Source organism: Dicentrarchus labrax, unplaced genomic scaffold (genome assembly GCF_905237075.1).
Source record: "Dicentrarchus labrax unplaced genomic scaffold, dlabrax2021, whole genome shotgun sequence".
NCBI classification, from domain to species: Eukaryota; Metazoa; Chordata; class Actinopteri; family Moronidae; genus Dicentrarchus; species Dicentrarchus labrax.
In genome coordinates, this window is record NW_026136715.1 from 17,925,718 (window position 1) to 17,948,703 (window position 22,986).

Here is a 22,986-nt window from a genome sequence, read left to right on the forward strand (position 1 = left end):
GCAAAAGTCTACTATGGCTCAAGTGAGACAGAAAAGGAAGCAACCAATTGGCAAGAATCACTACAGATCATATTTTCTTTCTGTTCTAAGTTAACATATGAACATTTTTATGTAGGAAAAATTAATTTCAAAATGGTACCCTTGTCAAGAAACTTACACCAGACATATACTTTGTATACTTTTGAGAACATAAACAAGCACTGAAATGCATACCTGAAATGCTCCATACATATACATATATAATTTACTCTGTTGCAACACCACAAATAAGGGCAGGTGGGAATTCATTTCACTTAAACCTGCTAAAAAAGAAAAAGCCCAGTTATATAAGAAACACTGTATGACGATATAAATATGACTCATGATTTATCGTTTCAAGAAATGTATACGCCTACCTTTCATCTTAGATTAGCAGGTTACTTAATGAGACCGTTAGATAATTACTACACAAATGTTCATGGTGGATGTTAAAATAGCCGTTTCCTGACAGTTTGCAAATACTGCTCTTAGAATGATTGTGTTGAAGTGGAATAGAAAGAACGAGAGAACGTACAGGGTTGTAGTAAAGCACTTTCCCGAAACAATACAGGGAAGCTCAAGTATGAATGTAAAGGAGTTCCACATTCACTGTTGTATGACTATACAATACAGGTCGAGAGTTATCCTACGAGTACTGCAGAGTGCTACTCAAACATACTTTGTTCTTAGTGTTTCATTGCTCTATTTTCTCTCATCTTTACCCTCTCTCTCCCTGAGATCAATGTCCTTATGCAAATCGAGGGTTCTTGTTTAGATCTACAGTGGAACCGACTTTCCAAAATAAATCTGCATTAAAGCGTCATACATATTTCATAGACTTAAAGTGCAGTAAGAGCAAACCATTTTGGATAGCGGAGCTCCGAGGAGTTTGCAACAAAGCAGAAAGTAAGAAGAAAATGTGGCGAAGTATGACATCATTTTGGTATTGATGAGGCCTTATTACATTTGAGATAACCAACAGTAGATTATGAACATGCCTTAGTTGTCAATAATGAGACACAAAGACAAAGAAATTTCAAAAGATATCAAGAGTCATTAGAGCCACATGAGACGTGTGTAGTAACAGCCGGCAACCATGGATTTGGTTTCAGGTTACCTTCCCCTGTCATGGAGCTTTTAGGCTCACTTTTCACTGTTTGGCTACTCTAATGCTGCAGGCAAAGTCCCCCAGCACTGCAGAGGTACAGTCTCCTAAGTACGGGACTGTTCTGCACACAACTGAAATAAAAAAAAAAAAAAACTCACCACCAAGAGTTTATCTGAGGTAAAGCCACATACTCTCTCTGTACATATTGCCATTGCTCAGCCATAGGCTGACTGTAAGAAATACATGCCGTAACACTGCACATTTCCACCGCCGCATTATATTGAACCGACTTAAATGAGTTCAGAGTAATAAAGCTTTTTGCAAGTTTTTATTGCACAAACAATATTCTACCATGTGTCAGAAATAATCTCAATGAATTGCAAAGAAACTGAAGAGCCAGCAAACATTTACACCATCCCTGCATAGAAAACCTCCCTGTGTCATGCCTCAAATTTACGATAACAGTTAAATTAAGTAAAAGGGTTAAAATGCTGGAAGGCAATATTGATAATTCCATTGAAAATGCAGAGGGAGTTTGTCAATATTAATTTTCCTGAACCCAAAGGAGCATCCCAACTGGTGTGTCATTTATTCACAGGGCCTGAATCATGCACTCTGAAGCTAAATCGACCCCTGTTAGGCCCCCCAGGGCAACGAGTTACGGCCACAACCTTTGACCCTTATAGACCAATCTTACCAAAAAAAAAACATGACACAGTATGTGCATCTCTGGCAGACCACATTTTGTAAACAAACACATGGATTATGAAGTTAATACAGTTTTCTGTTAGATAGGTTAGGTTCTGTTAGATATATATTGTATTTTTAAAGGCTACCTGCATTGCATTCAACATAATTCAAGAGCAAACCAAAGATATTCTCTTACCTTTTTTCTTCAAGAATGCTTTTCTGGTGGCCAAGGGACTCTGGCGTACTTTTGGGTTCTGCAGAAATTTTACAGCAGTGGTAATCTGGGAAGAGACAAATGGGATTTAATTCCTCATAATTAGATAATGTGAGAGGAAGAAGATATGGTCAGCAGGAAAGTGATGCTTTTAACAGTATAAACAACAGTCTAGACTTTCTTTAAGAAAAAGGTTTGTTATGAATCCAGACAAAAAAAAAAACATAAATGGATTCCATTTGATAGTTGCTTCTGAGCCCCCACACCCAGCAGTGAGGAAGAAAGACCACCTGACCACTTTCCAGCTAAATGTGGGGAATGACCAAATCAGCAGTTATAAAATTAGCCCATCAAGAGTGCTGGACAAATGGAGTATGGAGCTTAATTTGCTATTACCCTCTTAAAGACAAACTTCCATTCTTAAGTGCGCAGTGGAAGAAAATCTATACTTAATGCAGAGGTGATCATTTGTATCTAATAACTTGAGAATCCTAGGCTGAAAACTTCTGTAATTCTTCCAGTTAAAAACCTGCCATGATCAAATCACCCAGCCTGAATGTTGTAATGACTTGAAACGTTAATGCACTAGAACGTTAAATAGCATCAGAACATCAGTAGTTTTAAGTGCACAGCGTTCATCGATTCTATTATGTTTTCCTTCGAGATGCACCTTAATTTTCCACCCCAGTATGCATTTCCAAGAATTGGAGGGAGAAAAAAAAATCTTCCTCAAATGGCATTAAAACATAAATTTGAAGTGGGCGCCATGAAGTGGCGCCTCCTAAAATAGATAAATATGTAAGAACATAGAGAAAGGGGAAACACACTGGAGGGGAGGTTTAGATGACTTATTATCGCACCTGTGGTCCCCGTGATTCAATTGTAAAAGTCATCCCTCTAATAGGTTGAAAGGTTTTGATTACTCTTCTTTTCTCTTAGTGTTGAAAGATACAAAGTGATTGAGCGCCCTGCCAGTGGTAATTCGTTTTGGGTAATGCATTGCATATACTATGAACCCGTTTCAATCCAAAAGAATTGCAGTTTAAACTTGTCCAAGGGGTAGGTGTGGTGGGGAAGCTGTGTAAGGAGCTAGATTTCTGTGACAAACAGAGTACAGCAGGAGATCACAGCACAGCAACTTCATTGAACTTAGGAAAATGTATTTGACTTTTCTTTAGAAGAATATCAGTAAGCTCAAAAGTCTTTTATTTTAATTAGGTGCACAAGTGGAAATACAGAATCTACAGATGCTGCAGAATTACACTATACTGTATGGCTACTGTAAGAATAAATGCAGTAATTATACTTCAATAGTAAATTTTATCAAAATGTACCAGATTCATCCCAAGAGATGCTGCCACAATTTATTTAGACAATAATCTACCGTTTTACTGTGACACTACCGTGACCTTGATGTACATAAGGGTTACGCAAGGGCTATGGAATTTCCTGTATCTCTATATGCTGAGGGCTTATTAAAGTCAGTCACCCGGAACCTTCATTGTGACAAGCAGATTAAACCATTTGCATGGTGAAAACCCCAACTGATGTTCTGGGCCAAAAGATACAGTCAAAACACAGAGAAAATATCCCTTTGATAACAAGACAAAATCATCCCGCTCTTGGCAAAGCTCTTACTGCTCAAGTAAAAGAGCCAACAAGACTACTTGTGGTAAAGGCAGAAACCAGACATAATAAACACACTAAAATCTAATATTCTAATATTTATTCCAGTAAATAACAGAGTGATGTAGGCCCCATGAGAGGTAATGATCTAACCAGAGGAAAGATATGCTGAATGAGCAAATCTTGTTTACATTGCCTTAAAATTTCAATAGCACAACACTGACACAAAATTGTGTCAATGTTAATAGGGATAAGTATGGCATCTTAGAAAGGACCGCAGCTAGCTCAGCGGCACACTAATGAGGCAAATGTCCATTTGGTTAAAAGTGTAGTGGTAGATCTTCAGGGAGAGGAAAAGTGCACTTCTTAGCAGATGACATAGATGCTTTGCACAAGTTCCACCCAGACATCTCAATCAATTATAACCACATTGCACAGGTTTCAGTCTTGTCTTGTTATTGACTTATGGATCATCCCAGTTATAGTGTTGGGTAGCACACAACTGAGCTTTTAGGGGGGTAAGATGGATAACAGTACAAGCACATTTGGCTGGGCAGTATAAATAACTTTAAAAAATTAAAAAATTAGGTCAATGTCCTTCCTTTTTGAAAACTAGTTTAACATTTTTGGTTAAAAAAACAATTAGGCTCTTTTGTAAAGCTTGAGTAAAGCTTTGACTGCTAATGCACCAAAGTGCTCCATGTTAAGAGCAATAATCTTTACAAACCGGATAACCAATAGAGTGTCAGGTAAAGCCGAAAAAGAGGCGAAAACTCAATCATAGGAAGAGATAACATTAACCAACACACTTAAAGAGAGTGAAGTTGATGAACGGACAAGATTACAGCATTGTTATTGAGTTTGAATTGGACAAGACTTTGCACTGCACTTGTCTGAAAATTACAATTGTGGTACCTTGAATTGTAAGAAATGAGGACAAAATACAATTATGTTCGAACCGCATGGTTGGACGCCTGAGGGAACCCATGTAACCAGTTGTATATTTTTGCTATAACTAGTAATAACACTTAACTATATACGGTAAGACCTATGGATATTTTGCAGTTGTGCATTATGGGGTTTCAGGATTTGAGCAGTTGGGAAATTCAGACTTTCTATACTGAAACAGCAATGCATTGTATGTCCTACAATCATTTCTCTTGGCTGGTTTCAGTTTTAGAAGTTACAGTAAGTTTCATCATTTAAAATAAACTGGAGAACAACATTTGAACCACAACAGATGAAAAGAAGAAACGATTCAAGATTCTTGTTTTCAGTTTTATTTTTTTCGGGCCAACCCAAACCATGATTTAACTAACAACTACTATAAACTGAAGGTGTTATAAGGTTAGAATGCGGTGTTTGCAACTGTGAATTTCCCTTCTTAAAAAGGTTAACTGCATGTTGTTGATCTATGAGCATTTTTCGGAATCAATTTTTTAAAGAAAAATAAACTACCCCATGTACCTAGCAACTTCATAATCCATGACATTTATTCCTCAAAAAGGTATAAGTACACAATTTGTCTGCAACAATGAAGACATTCAGAGGGCATGAAAGAACTAGAAGTTGGGTGGAGGGGTGCAATGGAGGGGCTAAAAGGAAATCATTAGCAAGTATAGGATTAGGTCTCAGTGTGAATCAATTCATTCCAAATTGCCCTGGCCTGTACATTTGTGGAGAAGTGCCCCTGATATAATAACAGTCTGATAGACATGAACAAAAATTGTGTTAGGCTAGTCTCAAATTTCCCCCCCAAACACACGTTTGGAGGACCAAAAGCGAGAGAAAGTGAGAGACGGCGAAAAATGAAGCTCTATATTAATTTGGTGCTTTCATGGATGATTTGCTATCAGGGGTGGCTGTCTTAAATGACTTAACCCAATACCTTTCTGATACCAGAGCCCTGCCAGAAAGGAATGAAGTTTTAATGCAATTATTGTGTTTCCTTTAGTCGCCTGACTGCTTGATGTGGCCAACAGTGCTTTTTAATCTTTTTAAAAGAGCAGCTTTAAATGCCCTTCTAATCGTGACATCTTTCCCACCTTAATGTGACCTTTAGTGGAGGAAGCAGGGTCTCATGGGAGGAGCAATAGGGAATTATTGACCCTGAGAGACATCAGGAAGTGAGGAGCAGACCCGATCATTGAGCTAACCTCCACATCCACACTGGCTCAGACACTGCAGGACATTCAATGGCCCTGCTGGTGAGCTGAGCCATTCTGACAATGACTGTTTGAAAATAACTTTTTTATGTCTTGCCGTCTTCTCTTTTGGGCAGCGCTTTCCAGAGAAGCGACAATGTGAGAAAATTAAATGAACAACCACTACCGAAACTTTATTTCAATCTGATAAAGGAACAGTGGTGATACGTGGGCTTTTTCTTCTTCTTCTTCTTCTTCTCCTGGAAAACTATGTGCTAGTTTAAACCATCTGTTAAAATGGTACAGTACGTAAAAGAGTAAATACAGTGGGTTGGTTTTCTATGTCTTATACTCTCTCTGTGGTCAATGTTTATCGAATGATCGTAACTTTTGAAATTTAAAGGTCAGACTCAACATTTCAATAGATGAAAAAGGGTCATGGAAAACTTCATTGACAGTGGCTTTGCAAAGGTTTAAAAATAACATACAGCATACAGCGCTGTATCAGTGTCAGCTTTAGAGCCATGGGCAAGGCTACAATCATGACATCAAAAGCGCATTATGCAATTTTTGTAAAGGGGCGGGGGTTGGTGGACGGAAATCAGGCTTTTTTCAAGACCACTGCATGTACAGACCAAACTTTCCATTCAGCAGCATTTCCCTATCAGAGCTCTGTCATCACAAACATGGAAAAGTTGAGTAGGTTCAGCGGTAAGAAACACTAGGGGCTAAAGTACGTTTGATGCAGCGAGGACATCATCAAACTGTAAAAACTGTGCAGAGTACACATAAAGACAGATAATACAGTCTTAAAAGTTGCACTAAGGCCATCAGTGACAAAGAAAACTTGCCCCCCCCCCACCACATTCTAGATACAGAAAGCAATTCTTACTATGGTGTAAAATTATATTTCAAAACTGTGGTCACATATTTTATGGTTCAGTGTGCTGGGTCTGCATGATGATGTCATGCAATTGCTTCACTTCCTTCATATTGTAAATTTAAGTTATGAGATGAAAATAAAAAATAGAGACAAGTGTGATGTGTTTTTACAGGTTCTAGTTTCAAAAAATTATTCAGCCCTCTCTTAAGATCTGGATAAACAGGATTAAAAAAACAAAAAAAACAAAAGCACTTTGGTGCAGCGTGAGGGAACATTGGTTCATGCTAACAGTACAGAGTTTCAAAAATAAGATGAAGTAGCAACAAAGTGACACATTTCTTTTATTCTTGTGAGATCTAAACCTGGGGAGAAATATATAGCATCCAGCCTATTCAAAACCAGCTTGAGAGATACAGTGTAAAGCCAAGTCTGACATTTCTTAATGTGTAACTGTCAGTTCTGCTGCCTGGGGTTGCCCTTGCTTAACTAGCGAGACAGATGACTGTTTAGATAAGGACGTCCCCAGCGGGGCCCTGAGAGCCCCGAGAGTCCCGATGACTAAAGATCAGCGACTCCGTCAGTGACACCTCACTTTCACCCACTTTGGACAAAAATACTTATATAGCCCACAAATTCCTTTTAATTCAGGTAAAAGGCCCAAACCATGAGTCTGGAGCTGCTCTGAGAGATGAGGGTCATCAGAGATTAACCCATGGCACTTTAGCAGTGGGGGTGCAAGAGGGGAGTTGCAGTGGAGCACAACAAACTACTTAGCCACCACAAAACATTCCAGCCCCTTCTCAGCTGCAATCCAGTAATGGATACTTCCTCAGCTCCTCGATTGGTCAAAATGTTTTCATACAATAATTTAATTCAGAAACACATTTACAAAGCAGGAGTAATCAATTTTAATTAGTTGATTTTTTTTTCATTCGCATAAAATTTAATGTACTGCCATCGATCTCCTTTGTTCTTTAATGCAGTGCCTCTTTCCTGTAATTCGAAGCTTTTCTTTTTCTTTTTTTCCCTTTCTTTTACAGTCAATGATGACATTCTGTGACAAGCAGCTCCATGTGCTTTTCAGTATGGGGACGGAGCGTTACTTAACACGAGACTGCTCACGATAGTAACTTTAGACCAGTGGAATGTGCTAAAAAAATGTGGTTATAATTTGGTTTCGAAATGTGTTACGAATGAAAAGTGTTGTCAAAATATTTGATATCGAATGTAAGAATATATTAACAAAAATAACTATAATATACTATACTAACTATACAAGAAACTTTGGTCACTGACCTTTGCTTGCTGACTTAAATTTCCGTAACATTGAAAATTACATATTTATGTTATTTTAATTCAAAAAATAATTCTGAACCATTTTGTAAATTAACAAAAACTGTAATGAAAGCTGAATGTCAATGACAGCATTTTGTGGTAATCAGCTCCATGTGCCTTTTATCATAAGTAACCCAATTACCAAACACAATGGTATGTACTACAAATGTGGTTATAAAGTTGTTTGTGCACACATTAGGAGAAATGTTTTTTAAAAGAGTAATAAAAAATATGAAAAAAAAATTGGTTGCTCGCTTGAATTTCCTAAAAACATGACAAATTACACACTTAAAGTCCACTGATCTTAAAACATAATTGTGTACGAATTTTAAAAATGAACACTCACTGCACTCAGATCAGTAAACGTTTTTAGCCTCAATAAACTCATCTGCATGAATCAGTTGAAAGTTCTTCCGTGAACAGAAGTGGGGGACGCAACCGTCTACAGTCACATAAGAAAAACACAAAGGGTTTTCTTAAAACTGCCACTGCTCTGTGTGTGTTGTCCTTCATATCATCAAGGCCCGCAAGCCTTTCACATTCAATTAGTTGATTGAAGCAAAACGCAAGCGGCACCAGCAGCAAACAACGTGAAGCTTGTGTCCAAGCGACACACCACAGAAGTTGTGTTGTGGTGTCACAAGAAGAGCCGCCTCCGTCACGAGCAACTTACAGTGACAAGCCTATCCTCCTCTGTTGATCCAAACTGCTCCTCTCACTGAGCCAGCACCCACCCTGCAATACATACACAGCTAAGAGACTTGAAGTGAACCACTGCGATAGGCAAATAAAGCAGGGAGCTGGAGTGAGGATGCAGCGAGTTGGCATCAGTTTTGTGTGCAGTCCTGCCAGCCTGCCAAATTGACTAATAAAACTAGAATAGAGAAGCCAGCGACAATAGGGAGAGAGGTGTCCTTTTATTGATCAAATTATTCCTTCTTGGGTACACTGTGCCACCGGATGAGAGTATGCTCACAAAGACAACCAGACAGATTGTGACATTCCAGTGACATTATAATCACGCGTCAACCCTTCTCCAGTCAATAGGCTGAATGCACTAATCGTGCGTCTTGGATCAGCAATTTCATGGTCTTCAAAGGGGGCCAGGAATTGGTGGCATGACCCTCCACACGGGGTGAGACCCCTCTTTTCCTCAGCGAGTGCCACAGAGAGAAGGAGAGGAAAAGGATGGTGTAAGGGGAGATGCATCGAAGAAGGAGCGGAGCCAGAGAAGATTAACATCGCCATCTACTGGTCAGGGGTGGTACGGGTGGAGTCAAAGTGGGGGAGGAAAAGCCTGGCAGTTTACCCTTGCGGCCTGTCTTTCCCTGAGACCTGTCAGAAACATTTAGACACACTTGCCAAGACAATGGGCCACACATCTACAGCGGCAGATAAGTCAGACTGAAATCACCATCAAATGAGGGAGGAAACTTAAGGCAGTAGACCTTCGTTTTGGTTTTGGAGAGAAGCAGGCAGAGTCTGTTCCTGATCACACTAAGTGACAAAGAAAAATGTTGGCTAATTCTCCGTTTCTGGAGGCTTCCAACTGCCAGTAAGAATTTAACCTCGAGAGCAGGATAAGCATAAAAAGAGTGTGGTGCTGACAGCATCAGAAAACAACACTCATCAGGGTCACAGAAGTAGCAGTTCTCTTTCTTCTCATTTAACCCGATGCCAGAGAGGATACAAACACGACAGCTCGTCAGATCGAATAATAATTCTTCGTTTCAACCTTTCTGAACCAGTGAGGCTACACACTGGAGATTTCATCGGTTATAATGTCATTTAGTGACAAAGGCATGTGTGACATTTGGTTTATACATGCCACACCTAAACATAATCCACCTCTTCTGAGAAGTTCAGACAGAATTTTCAGGTTTTGCAACATGTTTGCCAAATGCAGATTGAAAGTAACTATATGAGTCAATACAGTGCTGTAAATCAGTACACTTAGTCCAATACTACTCCATCCATCTGCCTTAAATAACGTACAGTGTTCCTACATTTCTGTTCTATGTTTGGATCTCAGATGATACATTTTAAAAAAATGTATTTGACACTTATACAGTGTTTCTAAAGAATGTATTCTTCCTAAGAAGGCAATATATATTATATAAAGAAACAGGCTTCCCTCTAAATCAAAATTATGTCTCAAAAAACACCAAAACTGAACAAAAAAAAAAAGCAGTAATCAGAAAGGAATGTTGCACGTCATTCCTGCACAGCACCCATACTTTCTGTGACTACGTGAGAGGCAGTGGTCAAAGTTTAAGCGTCAACACCCATCTGAACTCTGCATCAACTCACGTGGTGACAGGGAAAAATACATGTTTTACCCGGCTCGTCCACAAGAAAGAGGAGAGGAGACAACCCACAGTGAACCACTATAATGTCACACGGGGTGGCGTGTTACAGCAAAGGGGCTGAGTTGGCAAGCAGCTCAGCAGAAGACGCGCACCTGTTCTGACATTTTCTGTCGACCTTGACACAGAAAACACATGACAATGCCACTCTCTGCATTTCAAAAGTACAGGCTATTTGATGAAGCCCCTTCACTTCCCCATGATACCTAAAACTACTTTCCACATAGTGTCGAAGAGGGGAAACCATGACGTAGTCCTGTAGACGTGAGCAGGGACTGACAAGAGGAAAGTCACACAGTGACAGTAAATAGCAGGGAAAAATATGAGACATACAAAAATCTGATACAGAGTCATATCTGGGAACAACCAAAGAGTGTTGGCTCTTTCTGCAGGACTGAAAGCCACCAACACCACTTTTAAAATCTAACAATTCCATAGTAAACACAATCTGGAAATGACAGAAAAGCCTCTGCCTTTCTTCAGTTTATTCCGTTTCTATCATCTCATTCTCACCCTTTCTTTTGAAGTTCATGACAGAGCCATAATGCATCCATCCATCTACTATTTTAATCAAAGAGAAAGCAAAGTACGGCTGCCAAGAGAGCTGCACAGGAAAACAAATGCAATCTTCCTGTTAATCACTGCATTAACAAGAAGTCGACAGTCTTGACGCACATACCAGGGAGGGGAGCCAGTCCAGGTGTTGGATAATTGTCAGTTGTGCCAGTGGCTATGGTTGCTTTTTTACTGTGCCAACCTCTGTTTCACTGCTGGTCTACACTTCTGCTCCACCTTAATAATAGCTTTTAAAAGTCCTCTTTCTGCTGAAGACTGCATACAGACACAAAGATTGGCACAGGTTTCTCCATGCTGACTGTAGTGGACTATGGATGAAGGTGTAGACGTCCCGCTATAATCAGTGTAGTGTAGTGCAAATATAAAGAGGCATGAGGAATGCCTATTTAAATGAAAGGCCAAAAAATGCTTAAAAACTTGTATAGGCTTTGTAACCTTTCTGAAAAACAAGGCCATACATCCTCTTTCTGGCAAACACCCATATAATAGAAACACATCACAGTAGCCCGAAAAACAACTTGCCAAGACAGCAACTTGTCAGAAATGATTCAAGTGTTTGTTTCGTTCAGAAATAAAACTCTGCTGCAGGTGAGGATAATGTCATTCCGAGAAGAGGAGATGAATTGTAAGCCGGGCTAAACTTTTCATTATAACACGCTGAAAACTTTACAGTTTCCTGTCAACGCACCTCTGTATCACACATCTAAAGTTAGGCTAATTAGAGTGCAATATTTCCACTTAAGTGCTCCATTTTTGTAGGTTTTAAGATAATTTATCTCAGTTTCTGTATTCTGTCACTTTCATTTTAGTCTAGAGAATAGCCCACTATCTATTTTTTTTGGATTCGTCAGATAAAGCCACAATCTCAGGGCGCCACACACAGAGAAACTCTGAAATCCCATTAGCATTTTGCTTTCATTATTTTTAATCAAACCCCGAAAACTGACACATATTAATTAATATCCATTACCAGTTTTTTGCCCCTCTCCCAGAGAAGACGTTGGGGGGAAAAGAAGCAATTAACTTAACAAAATAATCAAAAAAATTGTTTCAGAAATCCCTGATAAATGTCATGTGAGGTCCCGTCTAAATGTAAGAAGTGTAATACATTCTTGCTGTCATATTCCATTAAACTGCTATTACAGTCTTGATAGAACTATTAGTCACTACATTATTAATAACATTAATGTATTTACATTTTTGGTGTACAAGCCTGCTTTCATGCAATAATTTATGAACCCGACTTCAGATATGTTATAATGTTCCCCATCTAGGCTCTTTTGTGTTTATTATTGATTGTGAAAACAGTCAAAATTCCAAGTCAAATCCCCCCCTCCTTAATGTATTGGAGTGGGCTGTTTACATTAAAGGACTGGAATAAAGTGCATTTACATCTGAAGCATAACTTCATAATTTACATTCCAACATTTATTAGAGGTGACAAACGAGCATTTGGTCCACTCGTGCTTTTCCACAATGCAGCACTCATTCAATCCATATAAATTACAGCTGGGCTAGGGAGTGCAAGAGCAAATTATTTTATTATATTTATGCATGTATGACTCTATAGGGGGTTACTAAGACAAACAGGGAATTACTTGATTAGGCCAACTGTGGTTAACAAAGAAAGAAATATGAGACTGAGTGTTGGGCCAATCAAATTTTTAGCAGCATTCAAATGTTTGGCTCTAATTCAAATATCTAAAATACACAGATAATAGTGTAAAAGCTTTAGCTCTATAAGATCTGAAGATGAAATAAGTAAAGAAGAAATGAGAGAGACCCTATCTACATTTTAAATTAGACTGCTGTGTATTTTATACAGCATAGAGAGCTATTTTAAGTATTGCTCTTCCAATAGCTTACCCATAGCTAGAACTAATATTATTCAATTAAAAGAAACTTGCCTAAAAGGCAGTATTATATTACATAATTAGACAGGGCAGCATTTTCAGAAGTGTAGTTACAAATGCACTGAGGGGATCCCAGCATTTGAACAAATATCTGGCGCTGTAGGGGAGCTTGCCGACAAATTAACAGCTAATAACTTACTGGGAAGGCAGATAAAAAGAGAAAAAAATGTTCCCCAAAGTGTCAATTACAAATAATTTTTCCTCTGATTTCCACACTTGTGAAAGCATGATGTGCTAAAAAGCATTTTGAATATTGTGCCAATATTGCAAGTTGTTCATTTCTGTCTTTTTTATTTTTTATTTATACACACTGAATTCATTCAGAGAGAAATAATTCAGCATCGGCAGGCAAGATAGTTTGGGATAGCTCTGAAAACATATGGCTCCCTTGTGAGAGGTCAGAGAGAGACAGACAGACGGGTGCTGGGACAGGGGGGAAATGGAGGGGGATTCAATCAAATTCATGTTCATTAAAATCAGAGGACATCACAAAAATGAGAAAGATGCTGACAAATCAAAGGGTCTCAGTACCTGAATTACCATAGTCATTTACTTATTAAAGCCAGGATGCTTCCTGTCAATCAAGAGCCATCACATTCTCCATTTGCGGCGGAAAGCCAGCGTAATTGCTTCTCATACTAATCAACACAACTTGTGTAATTATGCCTTGAAAGTGACATTGGAGGCTGAGAGCGATGTGAGCAGTCTTGACAGCGGAGACATCTCAGATTCATCGGGAGATTTCCAGCCTCGCTGCAAGGAGACAAGCCACTCTCAGACCAAGTTACTCACTCGAGCAGTTTACAACCATAAACACAAAGAAAAGACGATAAATCAAGCTGAAGTAATTACAAAGCAGAATAGAGAGTATAAAGGAAGCTCAGCTCAATAAGGCCACTTTCCCAAGTATATTGAGGCAAAATGGCTACGCTGTAATTAAACTGGTGTCGTATTTCTATCATTTCTTAAGTAAACATATTATGACAGTTCACTAAATTGTGGGAGAATAGGAAATTACAGCTCTGTTACCATGCTGTTTACATTAATATACTTGCTGAGACGAAAACCCTACAAATAAAGTCCTAAGTATTCATTAAAGTTTATTGAATTCGGCTTAATCACAGACTTTACATGTGTCTCCAAAATGAACTTTGCGTAAAACTAGCTTTAACATTCTTCAGAGCATTGGAAAACTATCCAAACCATATTCCCAGGCTGCATCTGTCACTAGTCACACTGCGGCGCAGCCAGGAAGGTCAGAGCGAGGTCAAATTACTGCAACAAATCAAGAGCCATGGGTCACGACATGAAACTCTATCTACATAAAATATGTGTATTATTGACATACAGTGACAGCAGCTTCTTCTTCATTTGCTATGAACTTTACAGTGAATTAAAGGATTTTCAACGCTCTCATCAAAATCCAAGATAAAAGCGCTATTGTCGGGGTTGGCAACACAGATCTGGTCCGGCTCAGCACATGAGGCAGAAAACCACAAAATAAATAAAATTTATAAAATGGGTTGGACTCATCTGTGCTCATCATTTTCAAAGAGGTGGGAGGAACCATCAGAAAAAAAAAGTCACCAACATCAAAAAGAAGTCAACTGATAATTCTGGCATACTATGAGGGGAATAAGCGTAATGATTTCATCTGCTAACAGAAACGAAGATGAGAGATTTATGGCTCATAAAAAGTTCAAACGACAGAAAAACCAAAAATCCTTGTCTGTGTCATTCCTCACTCATGACCTCCAAACTTTTGCACATGTTGAAGACAAAGTAAAGAAATTGTCTTTTGTGGCCAAATATGAGAAAAACAAGTACAGTTACTGACGTAGAAAACAGAGGCTTTTACAGGAAAAGCGCGTGTGATTCACCCACTGCGTTCAACTCTAATGAGTCAAAAAGTGTGACCTGCACTTAAACAAGAAGTCACAGCCAGAAGCTGTAAACTCATTTTCCCCATCTGAGCCAGCAACGTCGGCAGGACCTGGAAGATGTGCTCCGAGCATGCACGATAAATCTGACGTGAAATCATAATCATAAAAGCAATTAGCTGACCCTGCGCCACTCGTCCTTGGACATGACAGTGAGAATTCATACAGAGTCCTCTAAGGAGGCTAGCTGCCGGGTTGGGCGAGGAGGGGAAAAAGTGCAACACAGCAACAATAAAATGGAGGGCCCTTCCTGTATCATTAACCACCGAAACAAACAGCGCATGATGCACAATGAGTGGTGTGCTGAGAAACAGAAAATTGAGCTTTTATGCTTTTCAAAGAGAAAACTTCACCACGACCACTGAAACAAACTGTGGTGTGCAGATGTTTCACATGTAAACCTATGGGCACAGGAATCTAAATACAACACCATAGGCCTACATCACTCTGCCTTAACTCACACTGTGAAAAACAGCACTCGGATAACATTCAAAATAAGTTTACTTATTTCAAATTAAACATGAAAATATGAAGATAGATGCTCTCCACACACGCCTTTGTTCTGTGCGTCTGTAGAGTGTGTAGCATGTTTACAGTCAATTTGACAGGATACTGAATCTATTGACTGACACGCCAGGTGATCAGATTTATTCGACTTTTCTCTTTCAAAGAGCGTGTTAGAATCTGAGAAATCTCTCTTAACACACCCTTGCATGCACATAGACAGACACACAGACACACAGACAGACACACAGACACACACACACACACACACACACACACACACACACACACACACACACACACAGTTTCTCCCCATCACTTCCCACCCAGTAATTACAGCGAGGCCGAACTAGTGGCTGCCACCTAGTGACCGTCTTCTCCAATAATCATGAAATATCTCTATGGCTCGCGCCCCCACTCGGACCATAACTCTCCTTTACTGCAGACAGCTCCAATAAAGGATTACAATTACAATTAAAGTAATGAGCAAAGAGGAAAAAAGGAAAATCTCAGAGAAGGTTCCCTTGACTAACTAAATGGTAGCCTAGTTTCTTGACAGAATGGAGTTACCATACCAGACTCATTACTGGCTCCCATTTCTTATTCTGCCCCAATAATTAATTTGGAGCATGTTGAAACCTGGAGTCCTCAAAAATTAAAATAATGGTCTTAAAAGTGATGAATGTGAAATGAATTGAAATATGAATTATCAAATAAGAGATTAACTTCTTGTTATTTTTGCTTTATGGTGCTGGAAATGTAAAAAGGTTCAAATCACTTCAAATGTATTACAGTCTCTGACTTTTATGAAAATTGCGCAAGTCACACACGGAGCACAGATTGGTGTTAAAAAGGACATATCTTTCCACAAACACATGTCCCATGCAGAAAGTCATTAATGACAAAAACGTAACTGAGTCAAGACCCGAGAGTAACCTCTGACTTCCTGCTATCACCACTGTGTTACATTTGTGTTACACCCACGCATAAGTGAAGGAAAAAAAATCTCTTTTTTGAGCTAACATATGAGGAACATCTGTCTGCCTGAGACTCATGGGGCTCAGCAGAAGATCCGTCAGGGAGGGAGAGGTGAAATGAGGAGAAAGAGAGCCAGAGAAAGACATAAGGGGACAGTAGCAGCGGTAGTGCCTGCATGTCACTGGCTGGACCGATTACTGTCGGCACATCCTCTGCCAACCTGCCAGGTCTCCCACAACTCCTGCACTTAACACACTGTTCCTTGCCCCCCTCTATAGTACGGTGGCTATTGCAGAGCAGCTACGGAAATTTGGAGACTGCTGAGCCAAAACAGATCACTTCAAAGCGGCTTATTTAACGCTTGCTAAATTTTTCATCACAGTCGCTTAATATCCTGGGGAAGGGGAGCTTTTGAAGTTGCTGTGAGACCGGGGATGTTCTTCTTACAATTCTTTTTCCCCTCCCATTACCACCCTCCCTCTCTGATGTACTAAAACCCCCAAACCTAAACACATACACACACTCTGTTAACACTATGTATGTTGCATCCCCACACACAAATACATGTTTTTTCACTTGGGGCCTGTGACGTTGCAGTGTGAGCAAAAGGACAGACCTAATTCTACCAGAGATACCCCAAGGAATTAGAATCGTATTTGGCAAGGGGTCAGCGCTTCCGCAGGTCAGCTGCACACCCGCACGACCCTTCATATATACACACATACTACAACAAAAATTGTTTCTTTTTGATTGGCAGCGGTTGTACCTTTTTCATGCTGATTGTACACAAACGAGCCATTTCAATCACTTTTCAAGCAAAAAAAGATACTCATGTGAGGATTATCTTTTATTTCTTTCTTCATATATGATACTAATATGAATATTTTTGTACTGACTCGGATAGAACAAGAAATTTGAAGACTTTTAACTTTTTCCATTCCTGTCTGACATTTTATAGACAAAACAATTCATAGATTAACAGTTTCTGAGAAAATGATTTAGTACTATATATTTATATATTATTCTTATTCATTTATATCTTTATTTACATATTTAGTCAAAGTAATGTGGATATGATGGCCAAACAGACTTAATATAATACAAATAAATTAGAAGATTTTAATTACTCATATATCAAGGCTCATATCACAATATACTCCTACACTATTATGTCAATGTATTTTCTGGTTTCACATCTGACCCTGTTCTCTTCTCATGTGATCAAAGGGATTCGTACACATGTAATTACTGTTGTGATGTGTTTGGGGGAATTTGAAGGCAATGAGGGCAGAGTGATTGGAGGAGACGAGGGGGTGAGCACAGAGTGTCACTGCAGGGAGAGAGCACAAAGACTAGGGAGACACCGGCAAGAGGCTGGCAGGGGTGGGTAATGGCCATGGCAGCGATGAGTGGAAGGTGGGAGGGGGTGGGGGTTATAGACGGAGTCGAAGCAAGCCGGGGTGAGAGCGAGCAAAGAGCAGCGCCAGAGGCAACAGCAGCGGCTGGCAGCGACTGGTATACCAGTCAACTATGGACACACACACACACACACACACACACACACACACACACACACACACACACACACACTTGCTGTCCAACTGCAGGTCCAGACCTGCCCCTTTAGTCTGGATGGTGGCAGAGGATGTGGCACTGGCCCCTGAGCTGGGCCCTCTTGCCACAAAGGAGAGCCCACGCCATGCAGTGTGCCAGGGCCTGCTGATCTGGGCGAGGTGAGTCAGAACCTGTTAACATGACTGGTGTCCCCAGCCTGACACACTGGCTTGTCTGACATGCACATGTGCACATAAATGTTATACAAACGTGTGTGCGCACTCTCTCTCTCTCTCTCCCTTCCCTACCAACCCTGCCAGCACTCCCTTTCCTCTCATCCAGATAAAATCCTTTCAGACACAAATTTCAATTATTCACCTCATCCAAATAATGCCATGTGACAAGAATTATCCCTACTGTAATAATCCACTTAACTGGGAAAGAGCAGCTCATCAAAAAGAGAAAGGAGAAAAGGGGTTGGAAGTGAGGGTGGTGGTGGTGGGGGAGACTTGTCAACCAGTCTCGAATCAGGACCCTCGTAACAAGAATTTCTTCCCTTTTTGAGAAGGCAGTCTTGAAGCGCACTGGGATGATGAAATTGAAGTAAATTGAAAGAAAGCCTGGGAGAATGCTCCCACAATCAATAACCCCAGGATTAAATTAGCCTTGGCATGAAGGGATGATGGGGGGAGGATGAAGAGTGAATGGTGGTGAATGACATTGAGACATGTAGGCTGAACAATACAGCGCTCCCCTAACCTGGATGCTGTGTCCATACAAGGACAGAGAATGTACCTGTGATGTATTCCATCCCACTTAGCAGTAAGACAGTCCCGGCTATAATCATTGTCATCACTTGGGCCGAGCATGCCTTATGAACACTTTCCTTCACACATTATTGAAAAACAACTGATGTTTATTGTCATTAAATGTTGCTGGCTTTGCGTGTATTCGCCACTTGGAACAACTTATGAGGGACTGCAGCGTGCATAGCAGACTACCTGAAAAAGAAACTGGTTTTCATCATTTTTCTCAGCTACTTTACTCTAGATACCCGGAGTTAAAGGGGGAATCAAAAATATTTACATTTCATAATATTTTTATCACTGCTTATGTATAACTTTACTACAATAATGCAACAGTGAAGCAATATTATCAGTTGCTATGACATCAAAATATTCTTTTACAGCATTCCACACCTTCAAGTACGAATAAGGAAACTTTCTTTTGCTTTTTTGGGGCACAAGGAGGATTGCAGGCATCTCGAGTGACTAAAACACAGTCTATAACTGACAAAAGTTTGTTTATACAATATATTCTTTTTTTCTGTTGGTGACAACTGACTTTTTAAAAACTAATTCAAAATCTTCCTGGAACAACTTGTGGGTCATGACCCCAACTGAAAAACAATGCACTAAACGAAGGACCACAAAGACACACGTTTGATACTAAACATGATTAAAGCAACCATGAAACCATTGTGACTGCTAAAACAGACCTTTTTACTCCCCAAACATCACAGTACATCAGTGTGGTGCGTAAGTGACTGGCTGCTAATTGGAAGCCTTTAACACTTGATCTCACTGGGGAATGTGTAATATCATCTGATTAGCCAGGGGAAAGGATATTGTTGATGAAAAGATGAAAAACAAACTTCTTTAAGTCATCAGATCATGAAAAAACAGACACAATGTACCGTAACCACACAGCTGATTTCACTGGTTAGCGCACAATCACGGCAAAGACACGGACAAGTTAAATCAGCTGAAAGTGTTTGAAAAAAAGTACATTCTGGGGCACTGATCCTACATGGTTGAGAATCGTGGCATTCAGAATTTATCAAAATCAGAAAATGATTATGTAATAAAGATGGAATTTAAATTATAATTTGATTTAACCTGCAATATCCATTTGATATGCACTTACATCAAATAGACATACTTGTATTCCTTTGTTATTCTAGTCCATATCAGTCAAGTCATTTGTATTAAATGCTCCATCCTTACCAGTTCTTCTCTGGGGGGAGCCACTGCATCATGTCCAGGTGGAAGGCCAGGCTGAGATAAACAAACAACTTGTGTTAGAGTGCCATCTAGTGGAGGGCAGAGGCTATGTGTGTTTAATACAGCAATGGTTAGATAGCACTTACAGTGAGCAAGTCGATCCTCCTATCTAAATATATTATTATCTATCAATTTTACAGATTAATATTACTGAACTGAATTAAAGACTAATTTAAATAGTTTAAAACATTAACATCTCTAACATCATATATCTGAAGCCTCAAACTCCTACCAACTAGTCTGGACAGTAGCATATAATGTGTCATTTGACTGTGTTTAACAATTCCTAGGTAATTTGCTGAATGCACCTAAAATCTAGTTATAGAAGTGGGAGAATAGAGTAGAATCACCCATTTGCATTGCATGTTTCCTTACTCTGCAAAATGTCCCCATCTGTGGCTTCTTTATATTAATGCTCAATAAAGAATGTTATTTAAGTCTACCTTTGAACTATGCACATTTAATTAAATGAAGGGCCATGGCAAATACGGGGTTGAGTGCTGAAATGAACAGCATCAAACAGTCAATTTGGCCATGGCGAGAAGTGTGAGGCAGAACTTTCTACAACATGTTTCCTCGGAAGGATCCATGTTTGTAGCTTTTTTTTTTTTTTTTTTTTTAGCTAAACCAACATCGTGTTAGCAAAGAGCCACAGAAGAACAAACCACCAGGCTTGTTTGGCTAACAGTGACCTTTCCACATCCTCATTAACTGCACGTAACAACACACACACACACACACACACACACACACACACACACACACTAGGCTACATGGCCAAATGGAAGGACTCAGCTTCATTTAGTCATGGTCAAGCAAGCCACATAAGTTTGGGCAACGTGTGATAAAGCGAAAGAACGTCAGCTTGGCCCTTCGTGTCCACTTGTCAACACAAACAAGTCTGGGAGGCAACTTTTCAAACGTTGAAGGAGCTAGCTAAAAAGCTACTTAGCAAGCATGCTAACCTTCGCTAGCTGAGCATTTATAAAAGTAGCACACTGAAATGGCTGCGTTCAAGGATCACGACGTCTTAAACACGTTATAGGAGCTCGTTGTCGTATGTGGACATCAATAGGTAAATGTTTTAGTTGCATAAATGTAGACCTGTGTTGGTGGATCAGGTTGATCGGTGGATGCCATCTTCCTATCCCTTGTTTGCTCAGTGGCTGCTCGAGTGAACCGCGCTCGATTACTTTTCCTGAAGGATAGTAACGGTCAGAGTGGCCCTGGTAACGGTCAGAGTGGCCCTAGTAACGGTCAGAGTGGCCCTAGTAACGGTCAGAGTGGCCCTAGTAACGGTCTGTGTCCATCACAGAAAGTGACAGTTTTGCTCATTAAGAACAGGAAACACACCTTTTTAAAATGGCTTTTAAAATCTAGCTCAGTCTCATGTGTTTTTAATGTATGTAATGTACTGTTTTATATTGTTTTACTGATTGATGTTCTTGTATTCTTCTTATATTATATTGTACAGTGTCTTTGAGTATTCAGAAAAGCGCTTTTTAAATAAAATGTATTATTATTGTTATTATTATTATTATTATTGTTATTATTATTATTACAGCAGAGTTCACATGAAAGCTTAATGTTTACAACCAACACATGTAAGGACAGTATCAACTGAATTAAGTCTTAATCATAAGAACTTGATATAGTACAAATATTATTGGGCATTATTAAGACTATCTTTTTTATTTTAAACATGGCCTCTTAAGAAGCGTATTGTTTCAAGTGGTAATTTCCTTCACATAGGTGTGATTAATAAAACAGTGGTACCGGGGCCATAGGGGCCCCTGACCATCTGGGGACCATAAAGCAGTTGTCCCCCTTGTCCGTCTCATATTCCAGCCCCCTCTTGAAGTCTGACCGCTCTAAGACTGCCCTATCAATCAAGGCCCATATGGCTGATAATATCCCTTTGTAAACTGTAATCATTTATTAATGGGGCATTAACCGTGACTAAATTACACATTAAAAGAAAATGAGTTTGGTACTGATTGCAAATGTCTTGTGGACAGAAAATATTGTCTATTTATTTCCAAGAAGTTAACAGAACAATTTTAAGTTGAGGACAGTTCGGTTGGGTCAGTGCATCTTAAAGGACTTCTGGCTTCAGGTGGCTGGTGCTAGCAAAGCGAAGAGTTATTTGGAAACAGAAAGCGTAGTATTTCTGTGTTTGCTGTAACTAGTGCTAGTGAGTGAAATGTAAATGGCTATTAGTGTTACAATGCATTCACTTTTCTTGTTATTTTCTCTAATATATGAAAAACTACATATCCCAGAGTCCCCCACCGCTTGGAGAGAGTCGAAGTCGTCATAGTTGCGGCAGGTTTGAGTTGTTTGTGTTGAACACACTTATAATAATTTGTGTGGAAAGGACAGGAGGCAGAGAGAAAGCAAGATCTGAAAACATGGAGGCCTTAAAGCTGCAGTAGGTAATTTCTATAAAAAATAACTTTTTGCCATATTTGCTGAAACTTTCATTGTATCCTGGCAGTAGTACATGAGACAAATAATCAGTGAACAAATAAGCTTCCTCTCGCTCATCCTAGTAGCCTACTCCTAATGGTATTTTCAAGAATCCACCAGGCCGAACAAAAACAACCAATCAGAGCTGAAAGTTTCAGCAAATATGAAAAAAAGTTAGTTTTATAAAAGTCACCTGCAGCTTTTAAAAGGAAGATACTGAAGGTGAGCAGAGTGCCCCATTTATTTTGAGTGTTAGGGCATGAATAAATTAATGAATGTTAATTGAAAGACTTAAGCTGTGACAGGACAAATGTCATTGCGTTTATGCTGTAAACAGCTCCTAGTCAACTTTTGGATGAATCTGAGATATCGTGGAGAAAGTATGGCCTATAATCCCTGTGTGATTACTAGAAACTATGCTGGTATATTTGTTATTTTTATCTTAAGGCAAGAAATAAATGTACAGATTTATTCAATGAGATAAATAATACAGATATGTAGGTTTTCACAGATGCATTAAAAAAAGTATAACAGACAATATATCGATAGCCAAAGTGTTGAAATACACAAACAAACTTCAGTTTTCTTAAGCGGGTATAATGTTG

The 22,986-nt window shown here is 39.4% G+C and overlaps 1 protein-coding gene across 3 annotated transcripts in view; it reads right to left on the minus strand.

The window, feature by feature from the left end:
- The window catches only part of pex14 (peroxisomal biogenesis factor 14), a 44,218-nt gene extending 23,085 nt beyond the window's left edge, over window positions 1-21,133 (minus strand). For all 3 annotated transcript variants that reach the window (XM_051425388.1, XM_051425390.1, XM_051425389.1), the window contains exons 1-3: window positions 21,017-21,133; window positions 19,856-19,906; window positions 2,013-2,097 (exon numbers count right to left, since the gene is read on the minus strand). In XM_051425388.1, the coding sequence (XP_051281348.1) occupies window positions 2,013-2,097; window positions 19,856-19,906; window positions 21,017-21,052 (172 nt within the window). In that variant the 5' untranslated portion in view covers window positions 21,053-21,133. The remainder of the gene's footprint in view (window positions 1-2,012; window positions 2,098-19,855; window positions 19,907-21,016) is intronic.
- Window positions 21,134-22,986: the final 1,853 nt, after the last annotated feature.